The following is a 20726-nucleotide window of genomic DNA, read 5'->3' as shown; positions in this document are numbered from 1 at the left end:
CCGGTGAGCCCGGAAATTGACAGGTTCAGGTTGTAAGGTCTTCTGTAAGTAAAGAGACTAAAAATTATAGAAAGTCGTCACTGCAATGCATTCTTGACACAGTTCTTAAAAACTCCTCAAAAAACATTATTGCTTTCAACCTTTGCGTATTTTGAAATAATAACCTGTAATTAAAAAGTCTCAGTTACCTTTCCCTATTTCCTATATATATCTACAATTATACTTAAGCATATTTTTGAAGGGAGATTTACGTTTTAGGTACTGTAGCCGAGTTCTGGTTTGGGGCTGAAAAATACCCAAGGTTTTTGAGTTGAAGGCGTCAGTCCTAAATGTTTTGCTCTGTTCTGTATTATTATAACATTTCAGGGACTTAAGTTACTTTGGGAATGTGGTTGACAAATAATAGCCTTTTGATTCCTGTCTGAGTTTTATCTTTTGACATTGAAATCTTCCTACATTGGCTTCTGTATTTCCATCCTACTTAAACTGAGTATACTGAATTTAACGATTTCTTGATCACTAAAGGGCCTCATATGTATGCAAAAGATGGACACTGAATAAGGAAGACTGAAGAAGAATTGATGCCTTTGAATTGTGTTGTTGGTAAAGAATACCGAATATACCACGGACTGCCAAAAGAATGAATAAATCTGTCTTGGAAGAAGTACAACCAGAATGCCCCTTAGAAGCAAAGACGGCGAGACTGCGTCTCACATACTTTGGACATGTTATCGGAGGGATCAGTCCCTGGAGAAGGACCTCATGCTTGGGAAAGTAGAGGGTCAGCAAAAAAGAGGAAGGCCCTCAATGAGATGGACGGACACGGTGGCTGCAACAAGGGGCTCAAGCACAGCAACAATTGAGAGGATGGCGCAGAACCGGGCAGTGTTTCTTTCTGCTGTGGGTAGGGTCGCTGTGAGTCAGAACTGACTCGACGGCACCTAACAATGACATAACAAAAAGGCCTTTACTGTGAACATGAGTGACTATGCTGGGCTGTGATGTCATTACACTCTTGAAGCCTGGTAATCAATGTCTGCAGTGAAGCCCTCTCAATGAGCAAGAAATGGCTTGGCTCTTCAGATGTCTCGTTTTTGCCCACTTCCTGATTCTCAGCTGTCACTCCCCACAGAGTCCCATCTGCTTGTTCACTAGCACAGTGCCTTCCAGATACAAAGGGTTTGAAAATGCTCACTAACTAAACGAATGCGTCAGTGAGTGAGTAACAGACTGCTCATGGCTGAGCTGAGGGATGAGAAGTCTGTCATCATATCCATAAATGTGCTCTTGAATAACGTGGGAAAGAAAGGAAAGAGCTTACACGGGTCAGTGATTTCACCAGCTAGTGACCTGGCTTGTTGAGTCACTTCCCAAGAAAGCTTTAAGAGTGGGAATGAGAGCTGTTTTCCAAGGCGGTGTGAGGACGATTTTGATGTTAGGGACCTAAACTAAAACCCTATAAAGCCCTTTACAGCCAGTGGGCTGGAATCTCCAGCAAACCTGATATTTTTCCATTTATATGGCATAACTGGAGAGGATTTATCATGCCCAATATCCTCCACCTCAAGACATTTACACAAAAATAGTCAAGGTTTATTTGCCCTTTTCATCATACCGTTCAAAAAACAGTCTTAAGTACTGGGACATACAAATAGCAAAGTGACAGAATGGAGACCTTGCTCAGCTAGGGTTCCTTGTTAGAGCCACAGCACACAACTCGAGTGATGATCTTCTCAGCTCTCCAGGGATGGTCCAACATCAGCCCTGGTCTAGACATCCAGAAGGAAGACCACTCAGTACTTATGAAGGGCAGCGGGCGTTAGTCTTGCGCAGAGCCCCAAGGGAGACTTAGCTCCCAGAAGGAGACGTTACTTTAAAGATGTGTTATGTGTAACAGTGGCCAGAATCAGACCTCAAGCAGCCAGAGAGTGGAATCACAGGGTCTTAAAATTACAAAATGTTTTTATTTCCATCACATAATAACACAGTTGCTTCAAATTTTATTGAGCTTTTGGTCTTGGTGCACTCAATTATATCTCATAACAGTAATATGAAGTCACGTAATCTCATAAAGTGTCAACAGCATTCATGATGTACATTCCCTTGTGATCTCAACATTTTACAATTATTTTTCTAAATGCTTCTTTATATAGAAAATATATATTCCCTTCAGGCAGATCAACACAAGAAGTTTCCAGTAAGAATGCATGGAAAAACAGCAAATGAAAGTATTTATACCAAAATACCCCGAATGATTCAACTATTTAAAAACCCCTGTTACAGTCTAATTAGCAAGATCAGTGACCTTTTGTAAGGCTCTTCTGAAGAATGAGTAGACGCTCAAATAGAAAGAGGAGGAATTTTAAGGTTAAAAAAAAAGTTTTTTTAATGGCTCTGCCCTTCCCAAATACTTCAGTGCAAGAGGGAATGCAATTTCAACATATGTCTCTTCCAGAATTAAAAAAAAAAAAAAATAGAATCGTTGCATACAATGAATTTGGTACATAATCAGCATAAAGTGAAGTCAAAATCTCCTACAAAATGAATTCAGGTCCCATCAACAATGAGGTCCAAAAGTATTGGTTTGAAATACAATACTTCTGTGAGGTAAAGGTAAACCAGATCTCTCCTGTACTTGAAGGTGTTCACTCATTATCCCTAAAATGACCAACTATTATCCTAAGGTGTGCATCTTATCATTTGGTGACCTACATGCTATCTGGCCGTTTGTCTCCTTTAAAGAAAACACCATACAGGTTATAACGTACATGTTAAAACCAAATATGAAAGTACATATATCTGAATGAGACAAATCAATTTCAGCATCCATTAAACTCACAGCACGGAAATCTCAAAATTCAATTTGGTCCTTTCTGTCAGATGCTGATTTATTTGGTCAAGAGCGTCCACGTTCACATCAGCCTAAGGCAGAAGTTCAACATTTTTATTCTGATTTTAAGCAAGAACAGAAGCAACAGTGTACATTATTGGCTGATACCCCTGGAATGCTCTCAGTTACAACGAAGACGTGTGTCCTCCTAATCTGGGTGATAACCGTAATGATTGGATAGAAATCTAAAGGTGAACAGTCGACAATGCAAAAGAGTAGGTAACTTGGCGGCTGATTGCCACACAGTGTGTTTATACTGAGTTAGAGCTTTGTATGCATATCGCCAGCGGAGAGAAAAGACAAGCGCCTCCTGACAATGTGACTTACTGTGCAAAGTCCTCGGTCCTCTCTAAGCCTCCACCTCACCAGCTGCCCTTCTGTTTCTGCCTTGGCTCAGGACATGGTACAATCTTCTTTGCTTTTGGTCTTCTCACTGCCACCTCTCGTATCTTCTTTGCGTTCTGACTCGAAGTCCCCCAACTCTCCTGCTGGTGCCGAGGAGTCATCGTTTCCTAGACTAACGTTCTCTAACACTTTCTCCACTGTCTGACTTGGATGCTCTGATGTCACACACGTCACTGCGCTTTCTGTTTGGGAGACATCACTAATTTCCTCGGAGGGTCTAGCACACACATCTCCATCCTCTGGTTCCAGAGGACTGCTCTGAGCAGCACCCTCTTTTCCAGCATTCTCTTTTGTAATACTTGCATCTAATTCTTTTTCACTAGCACTAGTGCCTGATGACTGAATTGTATCGTCTTCAAAATCTAGTGCGTCTCTATCAGCGATTCCTTCCCCCACCTTACCTGTTACAGCATCATCTTCTGGGTTAAGTTTCCCATTCAACTCAGTTTTAGGACTTTCTAGACCCTCAACATTCTCGCTGCTCCCTGATACTACTTTCTGTTTTGCATCTTTAGTTACCTCATTGTGAGCTTCTCCTGCGGCTTTGCTGTCAGTTAATTTGGCCTCTGCTTCCTCCTTAACTTCACTGAAATCTGTGTTCTGAAACGTTAACTCTGCCTTAACATCGTTACAGGTGTCTGCAGGGACTGGCGACTTTTTCTTCTTGTTTTTCTTCTTCTTGTTCTTTGCCTTCTTCTGTGATGAGTCCAAGGTCTCTCCCTGTTGGCTGGCCTTTTCTTCATCACGTTCTTTCAGATCTAGGGGTTCACTTCCACTATCCACCTTACCTTCACCCATTGCTTTCTGATGGTTGCTCTTGGCTGCTGGAGAACAAGGAATGGTTTGGCCTTCTGTGGGTTTCTCATCCACTGATTTCATTTCATCCTCATCTTCACTGTGCTCCCTACCTACTTCTGCACTCTGAGTTGGGGCCTCCTTGGGCTCTGCTACTTCCTGGTTGGTGATTTCCTTCTCCAAGCTACACTCTGTGCTTGGGTCTTTAGGGGCATCTACCGTATGATTTTCATCCTGATTCACTGGGTCTTCACTACATTTTGGAGGACTTGAGGCCACTGGGCCCATGTGCTCCTCCACGTTAGCTACCCCTGCCTCTACTACACTCTCTGTAGGGGTCCCACACTGCCCCCCAGCGTCTGTACCACTTGCCCTTTCAACGTCTGGTGTGTGCAAAGGAACAGATTCCTGACACGGTTTTGTGCTAACCTCTCCCAAGTTGGTTTTAAAATCCTCTTGTTCTTCATTTTCCTGCTTTTCTGCAGATTCTTCCCTTTCATTTTTGATATCCAGGGCACTACCACCGTCCTGCTCAACCAGAGGGTCTGGGCTCTGACTCCCTAAATCACTCAAGCATTTGGGTTCCTCAGGGGAAGCCCTGGTCCTATCGTCTGATGTATTCATGACCTGCTCCTCATTTTCTGCATTTGCTAATGTTTCCGGGGATGAGGCCTTGTCTTCAGAGGTTTTCTGGTCCTCGGTATTTTCACTAGGACGTAATCCCTCTATGTCCACACAGTCCTTTCCTCTGTCCTCTTTGTGCCGCTCTTGCTCAGTATTCTGTAAGATTTCTCCTTTCCCCACATTCTCCACCATTTCATTTTTCACCTCCACGTCACTGGCTCTTCCTAAAAGACCATTGAGAAAATTGAAGGGACCACATGATGTGGTGACCACTTGATACATACCAAATGTAAACACATGTCCTAATTCCCACCCAAGCCCGTGCCTAAAGAGTGAGAATCATCAAGAGCCAAAAGAACAGAAGCCTTTGCCAGTTCCGTGCGGCAGGGCAGCAGCTACACTAGTGAGCTCCTGATCAGCAAAGGCCACCGCCACCAGCTGAAAGGCCAGGGTGGTTTCTGGTGCCATCTTGCATGAAGTGATTTTTTTAAAGGTGATGTTACGTTTTAACCAATAGAAAGGGCTTCAGATCAGGCCGCAAAACAATCCAAAATGCTGAGGTTTAACGATGGACTTAGGTTTGGCTCCCTGTTCTCATTTCTAAGTGCACATCTGGACTACTCACACTTCCTCAGCTGTCAAATGGCAACACACGTATCACATAGCCCCAAAGGGGCTTCTAAGGGACTTTTTAACAGGACATTCAATTCACATTAAGAAATTCAGCCTCAAGGTCAGCCTCAAGGACAATATTTTTAAAATACCTCATATGATGTAAAAAGAAATCCACCTTCCGCCACCCAATCAATGTATGTCTTCCTGAGACAACATCTCAAGTCTGTGCCCCAAAAACATTTTTGCTCCATTCCTAAGGGACTAGAAAAAATTCCAGCAGGAGGCAAGTGCTTAAGATCAAGATGGCCACTTAATTAAACAATCAACAATTCAACAGTTAAAGAACATATCACTGCTTTGGAACGAACAGTTATATTTTGGGTTCTCCAAACAAACATAACTCCATCGTACTAGATACCATCCTACTGAAAGTCAAATTTGGTAACTTTATAACCTCATGGTCTCCACAAGGGGGTGTATTTTCCCCAGGGAAAATGGGCAAAAAACATCAGAACTTCTATTTAGAGTTAGTTTTACTTAGCGCCTTTAAAATTTCTATTACCGCGCTTGTCTTATACTGCACATCTTATGCTAATGAAATAGAATACACGCATAAATTAAAAATACACGTGGGGACATTCCCCTAATTTTTTACCGATAAGCATATGTGATCAAAAAAACACTTGGTAAACCCTGTCCAAAACTTATTTCTGATTCTTTCAGTATTTTACAAATGGTTGTCAAAGGTTTAAAAAACCTATGTTTGAATAAGAATAGCACGCTCAAACTCCTAGCTGCTCGGGTAGCTAAAATAAAGGTAGGATGGAAATTAATTACTGATTTTCTTTCGACCATCCTGATGCAGTTAAAGGAGCTGCGTTTCTTTAATTACCGAGATCATCATAAAGACAACGCGATGCCTCCCTGGGAAGCAAATCTGGAGAATCTGGGGCCTGTGGGCTTCTACGTGTCCATAAATAAAAAGAAATAGGATGAAAGCTTCTAGACTGAAATTAGAGTCACAGACCTTGACCTCATTCCAGCCTCACTTTAAAAAGCTGGAACCAGGACATGTGAGACCTTATTTGTGGCTGCAACCGGAGGCTGGACCCCAGAATCAGAAGGTTGGCCTCAAAGCCAGATACTGAGACAAACAGTCCTTGGAGGGGCATGAATCAGTGGACCTTTCCAGATAAGTGCAAACTGTATAAGCTACATCTGCAATCTGTGGGACCCCCCGGTTTATGTTCTTCCAGGAGCAACACAGGAAATACAAAGTGGGGGTACCACCTCTGGCCAAGAGGCAAAAATGTTTAAATAGAAAGGGGGTACGACCTCTGACACAGGCAGGTACGCTCAGAGTCTCCTTGGTAAGCCTCCTCTGCACCGGTCATGTTCCTGCCGAGTGCCACCTGTCCATCTCATGTTGTGGCTTTAGAATGGCAACCGAGAGACGGGTGGCCCAATCTCAGGTGCCAGCCCACTGTCCGCGGCACCATGCACGTCAGAACACGTGGCGGAGCACGGAGCGTGCTGGGCGTATCACAGACATGCCTTCCTGAGAGCCTCAACACTTCTGCTCTTTGCTCCCTTCCGTAATGGAATACCCTAAAAAGGCCCTACTTGATATGTAACCGAGGAAAAACCACGCAGTTACTGTCAAAATCGCCCTTAAGTTTGAGCCTCTTTTCCCTGTGTTCACAGTCTCATGGGGCAGCTGTGAGAAGCGAGAGCAACGTGACTGAAGCCATCGGTGATGAACACAGGGGAGGGGCATGCCAAGACACACTGGGCCAGCCTGCCGCTTGGGAGGCGCCCCGTGAAGTGACAGACAGACGGCATGCCACGTGACTGTTAACTGATGAGTGGTGATGACTTGAATGCTAACAAGGCATGGAAGGTGAGTCGATGCTGACTGGGGAGGTGGGAAGACCCAACCCAGGCAAATACTTACCTAGCGTCCCGTCTCCTGGCGACTTGAGGGCGCGTAACTCTTCTGTCATCTTCGTGGCATCTTGGTGGCTGACACTATTGACAGTGCTTGAAGCCTCTCCATTGGCAGCTACTTCTGAAGTGAGGATTATTCCATGTTTCTGGGGATAAAAACAGGCTTATCGTAACACTCCCTGAACAATGCTGGGTTCAACTCTGTTTTGGTAATAATAAGAGTAACAGTAGCAGCAGTAAGACACTGTCCCTCCTGAAGTAAAGGCCATTTCATACAGACAGGGCAGTGCTATGGCACCACATCGGCAACCACGCTACCAACACACACAACCCTGAGGCACGTGTTCCACTCCATGTCTCAACTCGCTGGTGACAAGGTCCTGTCCACAGGCATCCTTTTTAGCCAGAGGTCGCGGCCTGTGAGCTTCCACAAGCTGGAGCACCAAGCAGAGCAATGCAGAGTGACCCTTAATTCTGAGACCTGGCTGCATCTTTTAAAAAGAGAGACTGAGATGATGAAAGAAATATGGATGGGTTCCTGAAAAGACTGAACCGAACTGATGATACGGAAGGGATTAAGATGGTGGCCAGGAGCCCTGATGGCACAGTGGTTAAAGCGCTTGGCCGTAAACTGAGAGGCTGGCAGTTTGAACCCACCAGCTGCTCTGTGGGAGAAAGATGTGGCAGTCTGCTTCCCGTAGACTACAGCCTTGGAAAGCCTATGGGGCAGTTCTACTCTGTCCAACAGGGTCACTATGCGTCAGAATTGACTGGACAGCAGTGGGTTTAAGATGGTGGCTAGAATGCTCAGAAAATTCAAAGAAATAGAACTTGGGCTCACCTAGTAGGGAAACACTTTGAGAACGGCTTTCCTTCCTCACCCCAGGACCCTCCTTCACCATCGACCACTCACTCCCACCTCCCCGCCCACAGCTGTCTCTCTGTTGTCGGCAGGAACCCCCAGCACTGCCCTCACATCATTAAGTCAGGGTGGGGCCACCTGAGGCGAGTGAGTACATGAGGAGCGGGTACCTTCCTGGGAACCCACCATCCAGGCCAGTGAGCCTTAGGTCTAAGCCTGTGCCCTGTGGTTTATGGCTTGGGGTGCGACCCTGGAGCATAGCAGCACACCTACATTCCCGTTGGCTTCTCAGGCATGGTCCCACGGCCATGCCCTCGCTCACCACTGCCTCCTCGGGGCTCTGGGAACCCACTCTGACCTCTGGCCCCAGTGCTGCCCACTGGCTTTCGACTCTGTGTCCGGGTAGCAGCTGATAACTCCTTGGTGTGGGCCTAAGAAGACCAGAAGCTTCCCCCTCCTGCACTCCGAGGTGTCTCACAGTCCGGTTAGCTTGGGCTTCTCCACCACTCACCTAAGACTTTGTTCAGCTAGAGAAGTCCTTAAATTTGAGGCTTTGTTAAAAAGAACCAAACAAGCTTTCTAAATTTTAATAATGTCCTGAATAATTTACTAATGAGTATGAGACAGAATCCAGACAGCATAACAAAAAATTGGAAATCAGAGCTGTTTTCGACGCTTGCATGTGTCAGAGGCCACGGGCACGCAGACCCCACTGAGCCTACATTTCCTCTTCATTCTCCGTTAATCTTATATTTGAATTGGTTCACAGAGCTAAGATCAATGACACAGAATCAATTAACACCATACACACACACACACACACACACACTCTCTCTCTCTCTCTCTCATTCTTGGGCATCCCAGAATTGGCTATTGTCCCCTGGATGTTTTTAAACTCTCCTTTGGCTCCATACCTTCAGTTCCTGTTTGAGCACGGCTGCTTCATCTCTAAGATCATCTCGTTCACTCCTTATGGAATCAAAGAACTCTTTCTGCCTCTCTAAGGCCTGAGCGTGCAGCAGCAGAGAAGAGAGAGAGAAGAGTCATACAGGTAAGCAGAGAACTTAAGAAGCAGGGAGAAGAAGTAGGCTCGTACTATACTGCACAACATTAACAGAGTTTTAGGACGTTAGATAGAACATGCTTAGAAATACAGACAAAATGCAGGCAATTAAGCTTCTCTTAGTTCATGCAAACCAAAGAACGTTCTAGTTCCTGCTCCCAGAAAGAGTCTGACATTCTGAAGCCCAGCAGCAGAGTGCGAGGCACGGGCGATGATTCTATTCACATCATTTCTAGCTCGGTCTGTGGCTTCACAGCTTTGTGTCAGAGAACGAACAGAAGCGGTGTACCCATTTAAATGAGGGATAAATAAGGAATAGAGGGAAGAAATGTTTAGGAACCCCCAAAATGACAGCAGTTTTAGCACTTTCTGTAGACTATTCTTCTACATTGATTTTTGTCATTTGTTGTCACAAATACAAACTTAAAGTGGTCCTAAAGCAGAACCACACACAAAAACCCTACCCAGGTGTGGACGAGCACATCCGAGTGGGAACACGGTGCAGCTTCAGGACGAGAACGCACGGTGATGTGCCCAGAGGTCCACGGCTTTTCTCAGGAGCTATGCAGCCCCACAGCCTACTTTTTGGGAGCCATTTGTTAGTATTTTTTTTTTTTATTGTAGCAGTTACTTTGTGGGGTTCCTTTCCTCCTCTTCTTCCCTGCCTCAATGCTGGTGAGTTTCCCTTTGCTCATGGAGGGGGGGCCTGAGTGGTCTTCCCGGGGTACATTTCAAGGTGGACATACGTGAGACATTGCACCTGCCACCTTGCAGCTTCCTCAAACTCTGTGAGAAAGCACAGTCACACCGGGCAGGGAATTCTAGCACGTTCTGAGCCTCTGCACGTCAGCCCTGCTGCAGAGCGCCTCCCGCACTCCACAGATTTCAAGTCTGCTCACAGCGCAGCCAGGGCTAGCTGGGTCAGTGCTGGCAGAGCGCGAACCTTCATGCTTACAGTCAGCTTCAAGCTGAGTTAATGCCAATTTGGGTGAGGCGGTGAATTCACCATAATTCAGTGTTCCTTGGGGGCGGGGCATGCACACTGGCACAGGCTTTTTGCAAACCAAACGCTCTGAAAGTAGGAAATCTGCCAAGCCAACTGCCCAACTGAATGGATTTTCAAAGATGTAAGGGTCCTACCCCTATCTTTTTGTCCTTCCACTCTATCGTTTCCTGAAGATCAGAAATTTCCCTGATATAACTCGCCTGTTTCTGCTGTAGCTGTCGGATTTCCTGAGGGATAGGAACAGATAGAAAGAAAGCAGATAAAGAGTTAAACAGGAAGGAAAACTCCAGTGCCAGATAAGCTGAGTGCTCTGTTGGTCGTCACTAAGTCCACACTCCAGGCGCCATTTTAACTCATTAACCCTGAATTCACCGTCTGCGCTCCAGGTTTCTCCCCCTCGTTATACTCCCTGCTTAGGTGAATTCTTACTTACACAAAGAAACTAGTGAAAGTACTGATTAAGTTTAGGAAACAAAAACAACCTTCTGCATTCGTTTTCTATTGCTGCTGTAACAGATTATCACAAATTTAGAGGCTTAAAATAACACAAATTTATTTGCTGATAGTTCTGGAGGTCCAAAGTCCAATATGAGTCTTGCGGGGCTAAAATCAAGGTGTGGACAGGGCTGCGTTCCTTCTGGAGGCTCTAGGCGAGAATCCGTTCCTTGCCTTTTTCAGCTTCTAGAGGCGACCTACTTCCCGGGCTTGTGGCCCCATCCTCACATCGCTCCAGCCTCTGCTTCATCATCCCATCTCCTATTCCTGCCTTTGACCTTCCCGCCTCCCTCTTGCAAGGACTCTTGTCTTTTCACATTGCGCCCACCCAGATAACCCAGGATAATCTCCCCATCCCAAGGTCCCTAACTTAATCACATTGGCAAAGTCCCTCCACCGTGTAAGGAAACATGTTCACAGTATCTGGAGATTAGGATGTGGACATATTTGGGGGGCCGTTATTCTACCTTGCACATCTTCCCAAAACACAACACCATCAAAGAATGAGATGACTCTTCACCAACGACAGGGACTGTCTCTTGAAGTTGAGACACAGAGAATGGGCCTAAACTCAATTTTTGAAGAAAAGTGTTAACTTTAGTAATGAACCAACAAATACTACAAAGTCCAAGACGAAAAAGAAAAACAGGAAAATGCTACCTACTTCAAGCATTTCTTCTCTTTGCTTCAGGGCCTCTTTCACCTCAGCAAACTGAAACTGCAGGATGCTGTGGGCATGTTTTTCCCGTTCAAGTTCCTACAAAGAAGGAAAACCAGAGCTAAAGATGGAGAGAGATCACCCTTAAACAAAGTTCATCTAACAGCAGACCCTTCTTTGAGCTTAATAAAGATGTTTAGATTCTTAAATAGAGTAACTGTGGTTTTTCTCAGGAAACAAATGAGTATGATTTCCTTAAAATCCTTGACATTTGTAGCAGACAACAAAATGCAAAATAGGGAATGTACATCTCAGGAAAACCTTGACTCAGCTAATTGTGGTTTACTCACAAATGCGTTGGTTATCTTATAGGCATGCTTCTGCATGTTTATGTTTTTACACTACATCTAAAATACTAATTTTTCTCTTAGTAAAACTGTCTCTAGTTTACATGTTGAAATTACACACATCAACATTTCAAGCAACTCAGCAAAGAACTTGGTATTCTTACTCTCAGATGTTTGAGCTTCCTGGACAATTGGAGAACCACGTATATACACACATACATACATTTATACATATATATATGGAGCCCTGGGAAACCCTGGTAGTGCAGTGGTTAAGAGCTACGGCTGCTAACCAAAAGGTCGGCAGTTCGAATCCACCAGGCGCTCCTTGGAAACCCTGTGGGGCAGTTCTTCCCTGTCCTGTAGGATTACGATGAGTCGGAATTGACTTGACAGCAATGGGTTGTTTTTTTTTTTTTTGCAGGGGTGGGGCATGAGAGATGTGGCAGTCTGCTTCCGTAGGGATTTACAGCCTTGGAAACCCTATGGGGTCACTATAAGTTGGAATTGACACGACGGCAGTAGGTTTGATTCTGGATTTTGGGGGTGCATTTGCTAAAGTGCTCGGTTGCTAACCAAAAGGTTGGTGGTTTGAACCCACCAGTTGCTCCACGGGAGAAAAATGTGGCAGTCTGCTTCTGTAAAAGATTTACAGCCTTGGAAACCTTGTGGGGCAGTTCTACTTTGTCACGTAGGGTTGCTATGTGTCAGAATCGACTTGACGGTAGTGGGTTTTGGTTTTTTACACACACACACACACACACACACACACACACACACACACACACACACACACACACACACACACACACACACACACATCTATATCTGTATCTCTATCTGTCTGGCTGTTATCCTTTATAAGGAAACCTGGTTAAGTACTCTGCTGTTACCCAAAAGGTTGACAGTTCAAACCCACCCAGCAGCTCCTCGAGAGAAAGATCTGGCCATCTGCTTCTATAAAGATTATGGCCTAGGAAACCCTACGGGGCAGTTTGACCCTGTCCCATGGGGTTACTAAGAGTAGAAATTGACTCAATGACACCTAACAACAACACTACTACCATACCACAGCTTACTTTGTTTTTCTCATCATACTGTCGTCTGGATTCAGCCAGCTGCTCCTCCAGCTCCAGCAACGTGTCTTTTAGGTTGTCCACCTGGTACATGAAGTTCGTTTTCTCGTTGTCCAGCTGAGCATTGGAAACCATCGCCTTCTTATACTTCTCTTCGGCCTCCGCCAGTGAGTCCTGCAGAAATCAGGGCAGAGTTTGCAAATTGTCGTGAGACAACAAAAACAAGGATTAGTTCTGTATTCCTTTAAGAAATTAAAAACAACAACAACAAAAAACTCAGCCCTAAATTCAGACTTTATTTCTTAGTGCAAATTAATGAGAAACACCTGGCAATTTCAAAGGCCTAGAAGTTCCCTCTTTTCAGTTTGATCAAATTCTCATCACTCAGAAAATTAGTTATTAACTGTGCCCTGGTGGCACGATGGTTAAGTGCTTGGCTGCAAACTGAAGGGTCAGCAGTTCAAACCCACCAGCAGCTCTGTGGGGGAAAAGACCCAGCAACCTGCTCCTGCAAAGATTACAGCCTAGGCAACCCTATGGGGCAAGTTCTACTCTGCCATAAAGGGTTGCTATGAGTTGGAATGGATCTGACGGCACACAACAACAATCCCAGAGATGAAAGCAACTTATACCCTTGTTAGAACAAAGGGCGTACAGCATAGAAAGGGTTTTGGTTCCACAGGCAGGAGAACCACTGACTTTTCAGACAGATGCTACACTGTGACCAGAACCAATGCAGGACACTGTATGATTCCTGAGCCAGGAAGCTTCTTGTGTTAGCGTGGCAGAGCTGTTCAATGGGTTTCTGAAACAATCACCCAAGACACACAACCAGAACCTGACACAGGACACTGTATAATTCCTGAGCCAGGAAGCTTCTCGTGTTAGTGTGGCAGAGTCATTCAACGGGCTTCTGAAATAATCACCCATGACACACGACCAGAACCTGACACAGGGCCCGAGAGTGGGGTTGAGAAAGCTCAGCACTTGCCAAAAGCTACGACTGATCATCCTGATTTTGGCTTACGAACCAGGAAAGGATTAAGGGGTAATTCCAGATTCTTGACCCACAGGAAAACTAAACGAGGTGCACAGGTCTCACTGGGGGGTCCCGGAAAGACAAAAGTCATCCCTTTGGAAGGACACACGGGAAAGAGGCCAGCAAGGTACCAGGGTGATGCCACCACTTGGCTCAGCGCTGGGCGGTTCCCGTTAAGATCCGCAAACAAAGTTGGGGAAGGAGCTCCAGGGGAACAGAAAGGTGGAATCACGAGTCTGAGATGAGCAGTGCTCAGCCACGCGTATCATGTGCCATGGGAGGCTCCATGCGGACCACCCTGGCCTCGCCCTGCACCTCCAAACTGGAGGAACAACTTTAGGTGGGACCAGCAGTCCCTGGACTGGTCCAATGGCTCTCTTTCTACATGAGTCATAAGCCAGAGTCTCAGCTGTTTCCCTGGTGGCACAATGGTTAAGCGTTCGACCGCTAACTGAGAGGCTGGCAGTTCGAACCCACCCAGAGGCTCCTCAGGAGAAACACTTGGCAATCTGCTTCTGTAAAGATTACAGCCTAGGAAACCCTATGGGGCAGTTCTACTCCGTCATATGGGGTCGCTATCAGTCAGAATTGACTTGACAGCCCCCAACAACAACAACAAAGGAGTGGTGACAAACATGAAAACAGTCAATAAGCCATGTGATCTATGTTACCCTCTATCTGGCGCCCTGTGTGATAATCAATTCCGACTTTTTACCAGGCAGGGCTTCAAAACGGTTCTTTTTGGTTCGACCCCCTGCTGAGAATTTGCGTTTTCACCCCAGATGTATGGAGTCAGAATCTACATTTTAGCACGATCCCAGATGATTCTCTCGTGAGGATCCTGTTAAAATGTAGATTCTGATTCAGTATATCTGGGGGTGGGGGTGGGGGTGGAAATGCAAATTCTTAGTAGGGGGTTGAACCAGAAAGAACTGGTTTGAATTCCTGTTTCCAGGTGCTTTCTGGGGAGCTGGAAAGGAAGGGACAGAGCCATGGTCGACTGCTAGATTAGTGGTGGGCCATAAGCTGCCTGGTGGAGACACAGAAAGAAAACCCAGTTGCCGAATACTCACCTTGCCTCCCAGGAACATGGCTGACACCATGAGGCAATTCCACATTCTAAACGTGGCATGCATACACTCAAAGAAATCTGAGATGACACACACCCAGACGTGGCTTCAGCCAGCAGAATTTACAGTACGCAAACGCTTTGGAAGTTTCAAAAACATGGTGTGTAAGGACTGACTTACTGGTAAAAACATCAAATATCTAGAGAAGCAAGTTAAGCAAAGCGTTGCTTGTATGGAACTGCTACGGAAAGGGAAGAAAACCAAAACCCTCCTTCAAGGGTACAGTACACGTCGGGGGGAAATGAGGAACTGGTTTTAAGCTGGGATGGGGGACAGCAGTAGGGTGCAGAGGGAGGGTGAGAGCAAAGCATGCATCAGGAATACATATTAGTAACCTTTTCTACTGAGTTACTATGGGTTCAAAACTGCACTTGGGCAAACGGTGAGCGCCCACGCCTAGGCCGGCATCACTGCCACATTGCGCTCCACGACCTGCAGCCTGTTTAGCACACAGCATGCAGGGTGAATGTCTTCTGTATGGCTTTTTTGTAAGTTGGGTTAGTATCACAAGCCCACACTGTGTCAGCTGGTACCTTCATTTCTTTCAGTCCCTGCATGTATTTGCCTTCTACATCCTGAATCTGGTCCTTTAGCTCATTGAGCTCCTGGGGGAAATGGCAAAAGAGGCAGACGATGTCGAGGGAAAAATCAGCTGCCATCACAAAGAGAGGCAATCCCCTGACTCTTTGTATACTTCCGAACAGTGTTTCTTATTTGGCTAGTCTGAGTACCGATTTTTCTTTTTAAATTAAAAGGAAAACCAAGTAAATTGAAATTTAGGTGTATCTATATATCGTTATTTCCCTGGGTGGTGCAAGCAGTTTGCAATCGGCTGCTAACCTGAAGGTTGGTGGTTTGAACCCACCCGGTGGTACTGTGAAAGAAAGGCCTGGGGATCTACTTCCATAAAGATTATACTCAAGAAAATCCTATGGAGCAGCTCTACTTACAGGGACGCCGCGAGTCAGAGTCAACGCAATGGCAATGAGTTTGGTTTGGATTTAATATCATATTTTTACACTTTTTATAAAATAGACAAAATAGGTTTTGAGAATGCTTCAAGTTCTTTTACTCATATTTAATGATTCATTCCAGCACTCCAAGTTCCTACTTTCTGCTAGGTAACAGGAGAGGCTAGAGGCAAAAATCAGCAAGGCGTTGTCCCTGCATTTATGAGCGCCAAGTCTCTCCTCTGTCTGTCTCGTCCATCACTGAGTTCCTGGTGCTTCAGACAAGCGCCTGGCATGAGCTAGACTCCCGATAGATACTTGCTGAGCAAATGAAAGGCGCTCACAACTAAGACCAGAGATGAGCTGTGACTGCAGCAAACTCTACTTCAGTGCAGAGAAGGATTGAGCTCAGAGCTGCAGGACCTGCAGAAGACGGCAACGGCGTGGACATCTGAGGAAGAGCACGGTCTGCTTTCCGCTTTCTGATGGCGCTTTTGCGCTCACGTACTCAGTAAACTTAGCAGCTGGGAGGCACCTTCAAGGCAGCCCCGTCCAACCTTCTCCACCTTCCCTGCCAAACGGTGGTCCAGCTGTTTGGACAGCACCAGTGGCAATTACCAACCAGTTTTAATTGTTAGAAAACTCTTCCATAAATGAAGTCAAAATCTTTACGTTCCTCCCTCTGACCTTGGCCCTGGCCTCTAGAGGACACAAAGTTCTAGTAACTTAAACATCCTCCTTTCTAGTCTTCTCTGTTCAGATGCAATGCCCCTAGTTCCTTTATCAAATGATGGTGTGTTTCTCTCACACACGCTGAGTGTCACTGTATGCCTGGCCCTGTGCTGAGTGCCAGTCCCTGGGTGTTGCAAAAGGTGAATGTGCTTGGCTGCTAACCCAAAGGTTGGAGGTCCAAGTCTACCCAGAAGCACCTTGGAAGACAGGCTTGGCAATCTACTTCCAGAAAAATCTGCCACTGAAAACCGAATGGACCACAGTTCTACTCTGACACACATGGGATTGCCATGCGTCAGGATCGACTTGATGGCAAGTGGTTTACTGGTTTAATCATTAGAAAGCTCTTCCATAAATGCAGCCAAAATCTAACTCCCTGAAATTTCTCCCTTTGACCTTGGTTCTGTCCTCTAGACAACACAAAGTTCTACGATTTTTTTAAAAGTGAAGTTGGGTTAATATCATGAGCCCACACTTAACCTTCTTCCTTTCTAGTCTTTTCTTTTCGGATAAAATGCCCTAATGACTTTAATAAACGGAGTTGTGTTTTCTGAGTGTCACCATATGCCTGGCCCTCTGCTCACTGCCAAAGATGTAGCAGACAATAATATCTACATTCTAGTGGGAGGAAAAAAAAAACATTAAAATGTAATATGCTGAGGTCTACCAAAGGCATATTACAAATGGAAAGGAAAGGGATACACAAAGTCAAGGTTGCTTGAAAGTACCTGCTGTGGTCTGGGAACAGTAAACAATCTGGCATCCAATACAGTCCGGGAAAAGTAGACTGAGTGTCTACGCACGCTAGGTACACAAAAATGACTGATCTTGTGAACACAACATGGTGAGTGCTCTGGAAAGGTACGGCCAGAGAGGATAGGACCGTAGTCTGCCCTGGAGAGGTGGGGGCAGGTGGGGGGATGGTATCTGAGCTGGGGCTTGGTGTTACCAGAACACCATGTTTATGGGAGGGAGGGGAGACAGGACCGAGATCCAGAATTTTAAGAATGAAATCTTTTTCTATTTGAAGACATGTTCTCATAAAAGATACTTTTAAGTAGTAAGGAAGTAAAGAGGGTCTTACCTTGATTTCCCTAATGGATGCCTCAGTGTCGATGGAGATGGACGTGTCTCCGCTCCCTCTCCGGGAGGACGTCCCACCCAGAGAGGCAAGGGTGGCTGCAGACAAGCTGGGCATGTTACGAGACCCCTAGAATATTGCAAAGGATCAAATATGATTTCAGACAAAACCGAAAAGACTTAGAAGATTGAGATTACAGGGCCTTTACTTTAACTCTAAGTCCTGGTGGTGCAGCGATTCAGAGCTCAGCTGCTAACCAAAAGGTCGGCAGTTTGAATCCACCAGCCGCTCCTTGGAAACCCTCTGGGGCCGTTTTACTCTGTCCTGTATATGGTCACTATGAGTTATAATCAACTCGACGGCAATGGGTTGTTTTTCTGGTTTTACTTTAACTCAGTTTCCAAATGGGAAAACCTTCAATGGGCTTACGGTAAGAGCACAGAGCGCTTTGTTTTGCGGGACCACGTGGCAACTTTGGGATTTGCCTGGGTTGACCTTGAGCTCCATGGTTAGGCCTATCATGAACACCTCTGTCTTCTTCAGGATTTTTCACTCCTGCTGGAAGTGACTCCCAGGGAGCTTTCTGGAGAGATGAGATACTAGTTTGGTGGGCCACTTACTGGTCCAATGTTCACACAACGGCAGGCATCTTTGTTAAACACTGAGCAACAAGGTTCATAAATGACATAATACAAAGGCTTACGGCAACTCCTCACCTTCTCAGTAAAGTCTTTTTCTGGTCTCTCTTCAACCTGCAGAGGAAAATGGACAAGTATTAAATACTTAAAAGCATTCAAGGGACAATGTGGACTCAAAGGGAAGGAAGTAATAAAATGAAGCATTAGTCCCTCCGTATTTTTAACAATGACTTTGAGGGGTTTCCGATGCGCGGCTACGGGCAGTGTGGACACAGCAGTGGTGCTGGTGTAGCTCACTAGGCGGGTGGACTCAACTGTATGGGTTTCAAAGTTTACGATTCCCACCAGAACATAACTCCAAAACCCCACTGCCATCGAGTCGATTCCGACTCATAGCGACCCTGTAGGACAGAGTAGAACTGCCTCACAGAGTTTCCAAGGAGTGCCTGGCGGATTCGAACTGCCGATCTTTTGGTTTGCAGCCATTGCACTTAACCACTACGCCACCAGGGTTTCCAGAACATAACTAGGTCAACATAAAACAGACACTGATCACAGAAAGACACAAAACAAAGGCTTTATTGCTGAACTGAGCTGGACAGGTTTACTCTGTCGACTTCTTGCAGTTCTGGGTGTCGATCTCAACAAAGTAGAGGAAAACACCGGCCGTTTGCCGATGTGTGTATCTGGTGTGTGTGAAGGTACATAGAGGAAGATCTTTACTTCAGAGATGCACGTCACATCCACCAAACTAGACAATCTGCAGGTGTCAGGTGGTCCCCATCATCCTATCCTATCGTCCCGGGCAGAGCCTCAGAGAGTCCTGGGCTGGTGTTCTGAGTTGTGTTGACGATTTAACATTTCCAATGTGATTCTTCTCTCCACTTAGGAATAAAAAAAACAAGCCCATTGCCATCCAGCTGATTCCAACTCATAGTGACCCTATAGGACAGAGTAGAACTTCCTCACAGGGTTTCCAAAGAGTGGTTGGTGGATTTGAACTGCTGACCTTTTAGTTAGCAGATGTAACACTTAACCACTACACCACAGGGTCTCCAAGGAATAAGAATAAAATTATTCCTGACATATTTTTCAATTTCAAATAACTACAGAAAATCCACCTGTCTAGTACCCAGTCTTCTGGGGAAATTAATTCATTAAATCTCCTGGGGCCAAAACCTTCATTCCCCGGAAGAGTATGCTAGTTTGCCGAGCAAATATTGATCAATCTGAAAATATGGAAGGAACTTTAACTCTTGAGGGAATGAGAAAACCCAGTTCAACAGACTGCCAAGTCACTGCTGAGAATCTGGACCGTTTCTGCTGCACAGCCGAAATGGTACGTTTTCTGATTGCTTGTCACCAAGAGCTAGATATTATGTGTAGCTAAAGGAAGCTCCCGAAACCCGGGGTTCACCTACTCAGACATCCGTGCCCATAAAAGCAGGCCTCCACCCAACTTACTCTTAGTGTTTCTTGTGAGAGGAACGAGAAAGGGCACACAGCGGACCACAGGTGCCGGTTTTGTGGGGTGGTGAGTGAGGACGTGTGCTCGACCTTTAAATAGATGTCTTTGTTCTGCATGGACTCACTTGTTACCACAAACACACATCACTTTTGTAAGTTGGAAAATGTAAAATAAGGAAGAAGGAAAGAAAAAACTCTAAAGCCCCAGCTTTCTCTGTTTATAGTTAAAAGAAGCCTTGGCTCTGACGTACGAAAAGGGCTCAGAATGGGACCGTCTGGGGTGTGTTTCTGAGCAGAGACCATGCAGAGAAAGATTAAGCTCTAAATGAAAGTTAGAGCAAATCTATGATGAATTATTGTTCCCAATGTCTCTACATGTTAAGGAAAAGCCCTTGTGTTTGTTTTCCTAATTAGAAACAAACAAACCCACTGTCGTAGACTCAATTCCGACTCATAGTGACCCTATAGGACAGAGTAGCACTGCCCCATCTGGTTTCCAAGGGGCGGCTGGGGTGTATGTATTTGCGCCCCTAAGGAAGTATGCAGAGCGGGAGTGGACGGATGGGACCGTACATCCGCTAGAGGGCAGCCGTGAGTACCATCTGACAGCTGTGAGGCCTCCAGACAGAAGGTGCCAGCTGCACCCACTTTTAATAAAGCTCCCTAGCCATCCTCTAAATGAAGGACCGGATTAGTAAATTAGATGGCGTATTTAATTCTGACACAAAGCACTTTTCTTTAGTCTCTGAAAATATATAGGTGCAGAAAGGGAAGAGAGGAAAGCGTAGCTCAAAGGGTTTTTAAGTGTTGTCATAGGGTGCAGAAGCTCCGTGGCTGGGGGTGGACATGGGCAGATGGAGGCCGGGGGGCTACCACTGCAGGGGGCTCCATCCCAAATACCACGGG

General features: G+C 45.6%; 1 protein-coding gene across 15 annotated transcripts in view; it reads right to left on the bottom strand.

The window, feature by feature from the left end:
* LRRFIP1 (LRR binding FLII interacting protein 1) overlaps positions 1-20726 on the bottom strand; it is a 156807-nt gene that overhangs the window by 10713 nt on the left and 125368 nt on the right. For 11 of the 15 annotated variants that reach the window (XM_049888531.1, XM_049888533.1, XM_049888537.1 and 8 more), the window contains 7 exons: positions 18432-18467; positions 17719-17844; positions 15486-15557; positions 12787-12957; positions 11367-11459; positions 7284-7422; positions 1945-4938 (listed from right to left, as the gene is read on the bottom strand). In XM_049888531.1, coding sequence (XP_049744488.1) covers positions 3284-4938; positions 7284-7422; positions 11367-11459; positions 12787-12957; positions 15486-15557; positions 17719-17844; positions 18432-18467 — 2292 coding nt within the window. In that variant the 3' untranslated portion in view covers positions 1945-3283. Of the gene's footprint in view, positions 1-1944; positions 4939-7283; positions 7423-9052; positions 9146-10341; positions 10435-11366; positions 11460-12786; positions 12958-15485; positions 15558-17718; positions 17845-18431; positions 18468-20726 lie in introns of those variants that run through there. The other 4 variants (XM_049888541.1, XM_049888538.1, XM_049888540.1 and 1 more) reach the window with 4 other exon arrangements.

The sequence above is a fragment of the Elephas maximus genome, chromosome 6, assembly GCF_024166365.1.
Source record: "Elephas maximus indicus isolate mEleMax1 chromosome 6, mEleMax1 primary haplotype, whole genome shotgun sequence".
NCBI lineage: Eukaryota > Metazoa > Chordata > Mammalia > Proboscidea > Elephantidae > Elephas > Elephas maximus.
The sequence above is the reverse complement of the archived record's forward strand: the minus strand, read 5'-3'. Positions and strand labels throughout refer to the sequence as shown.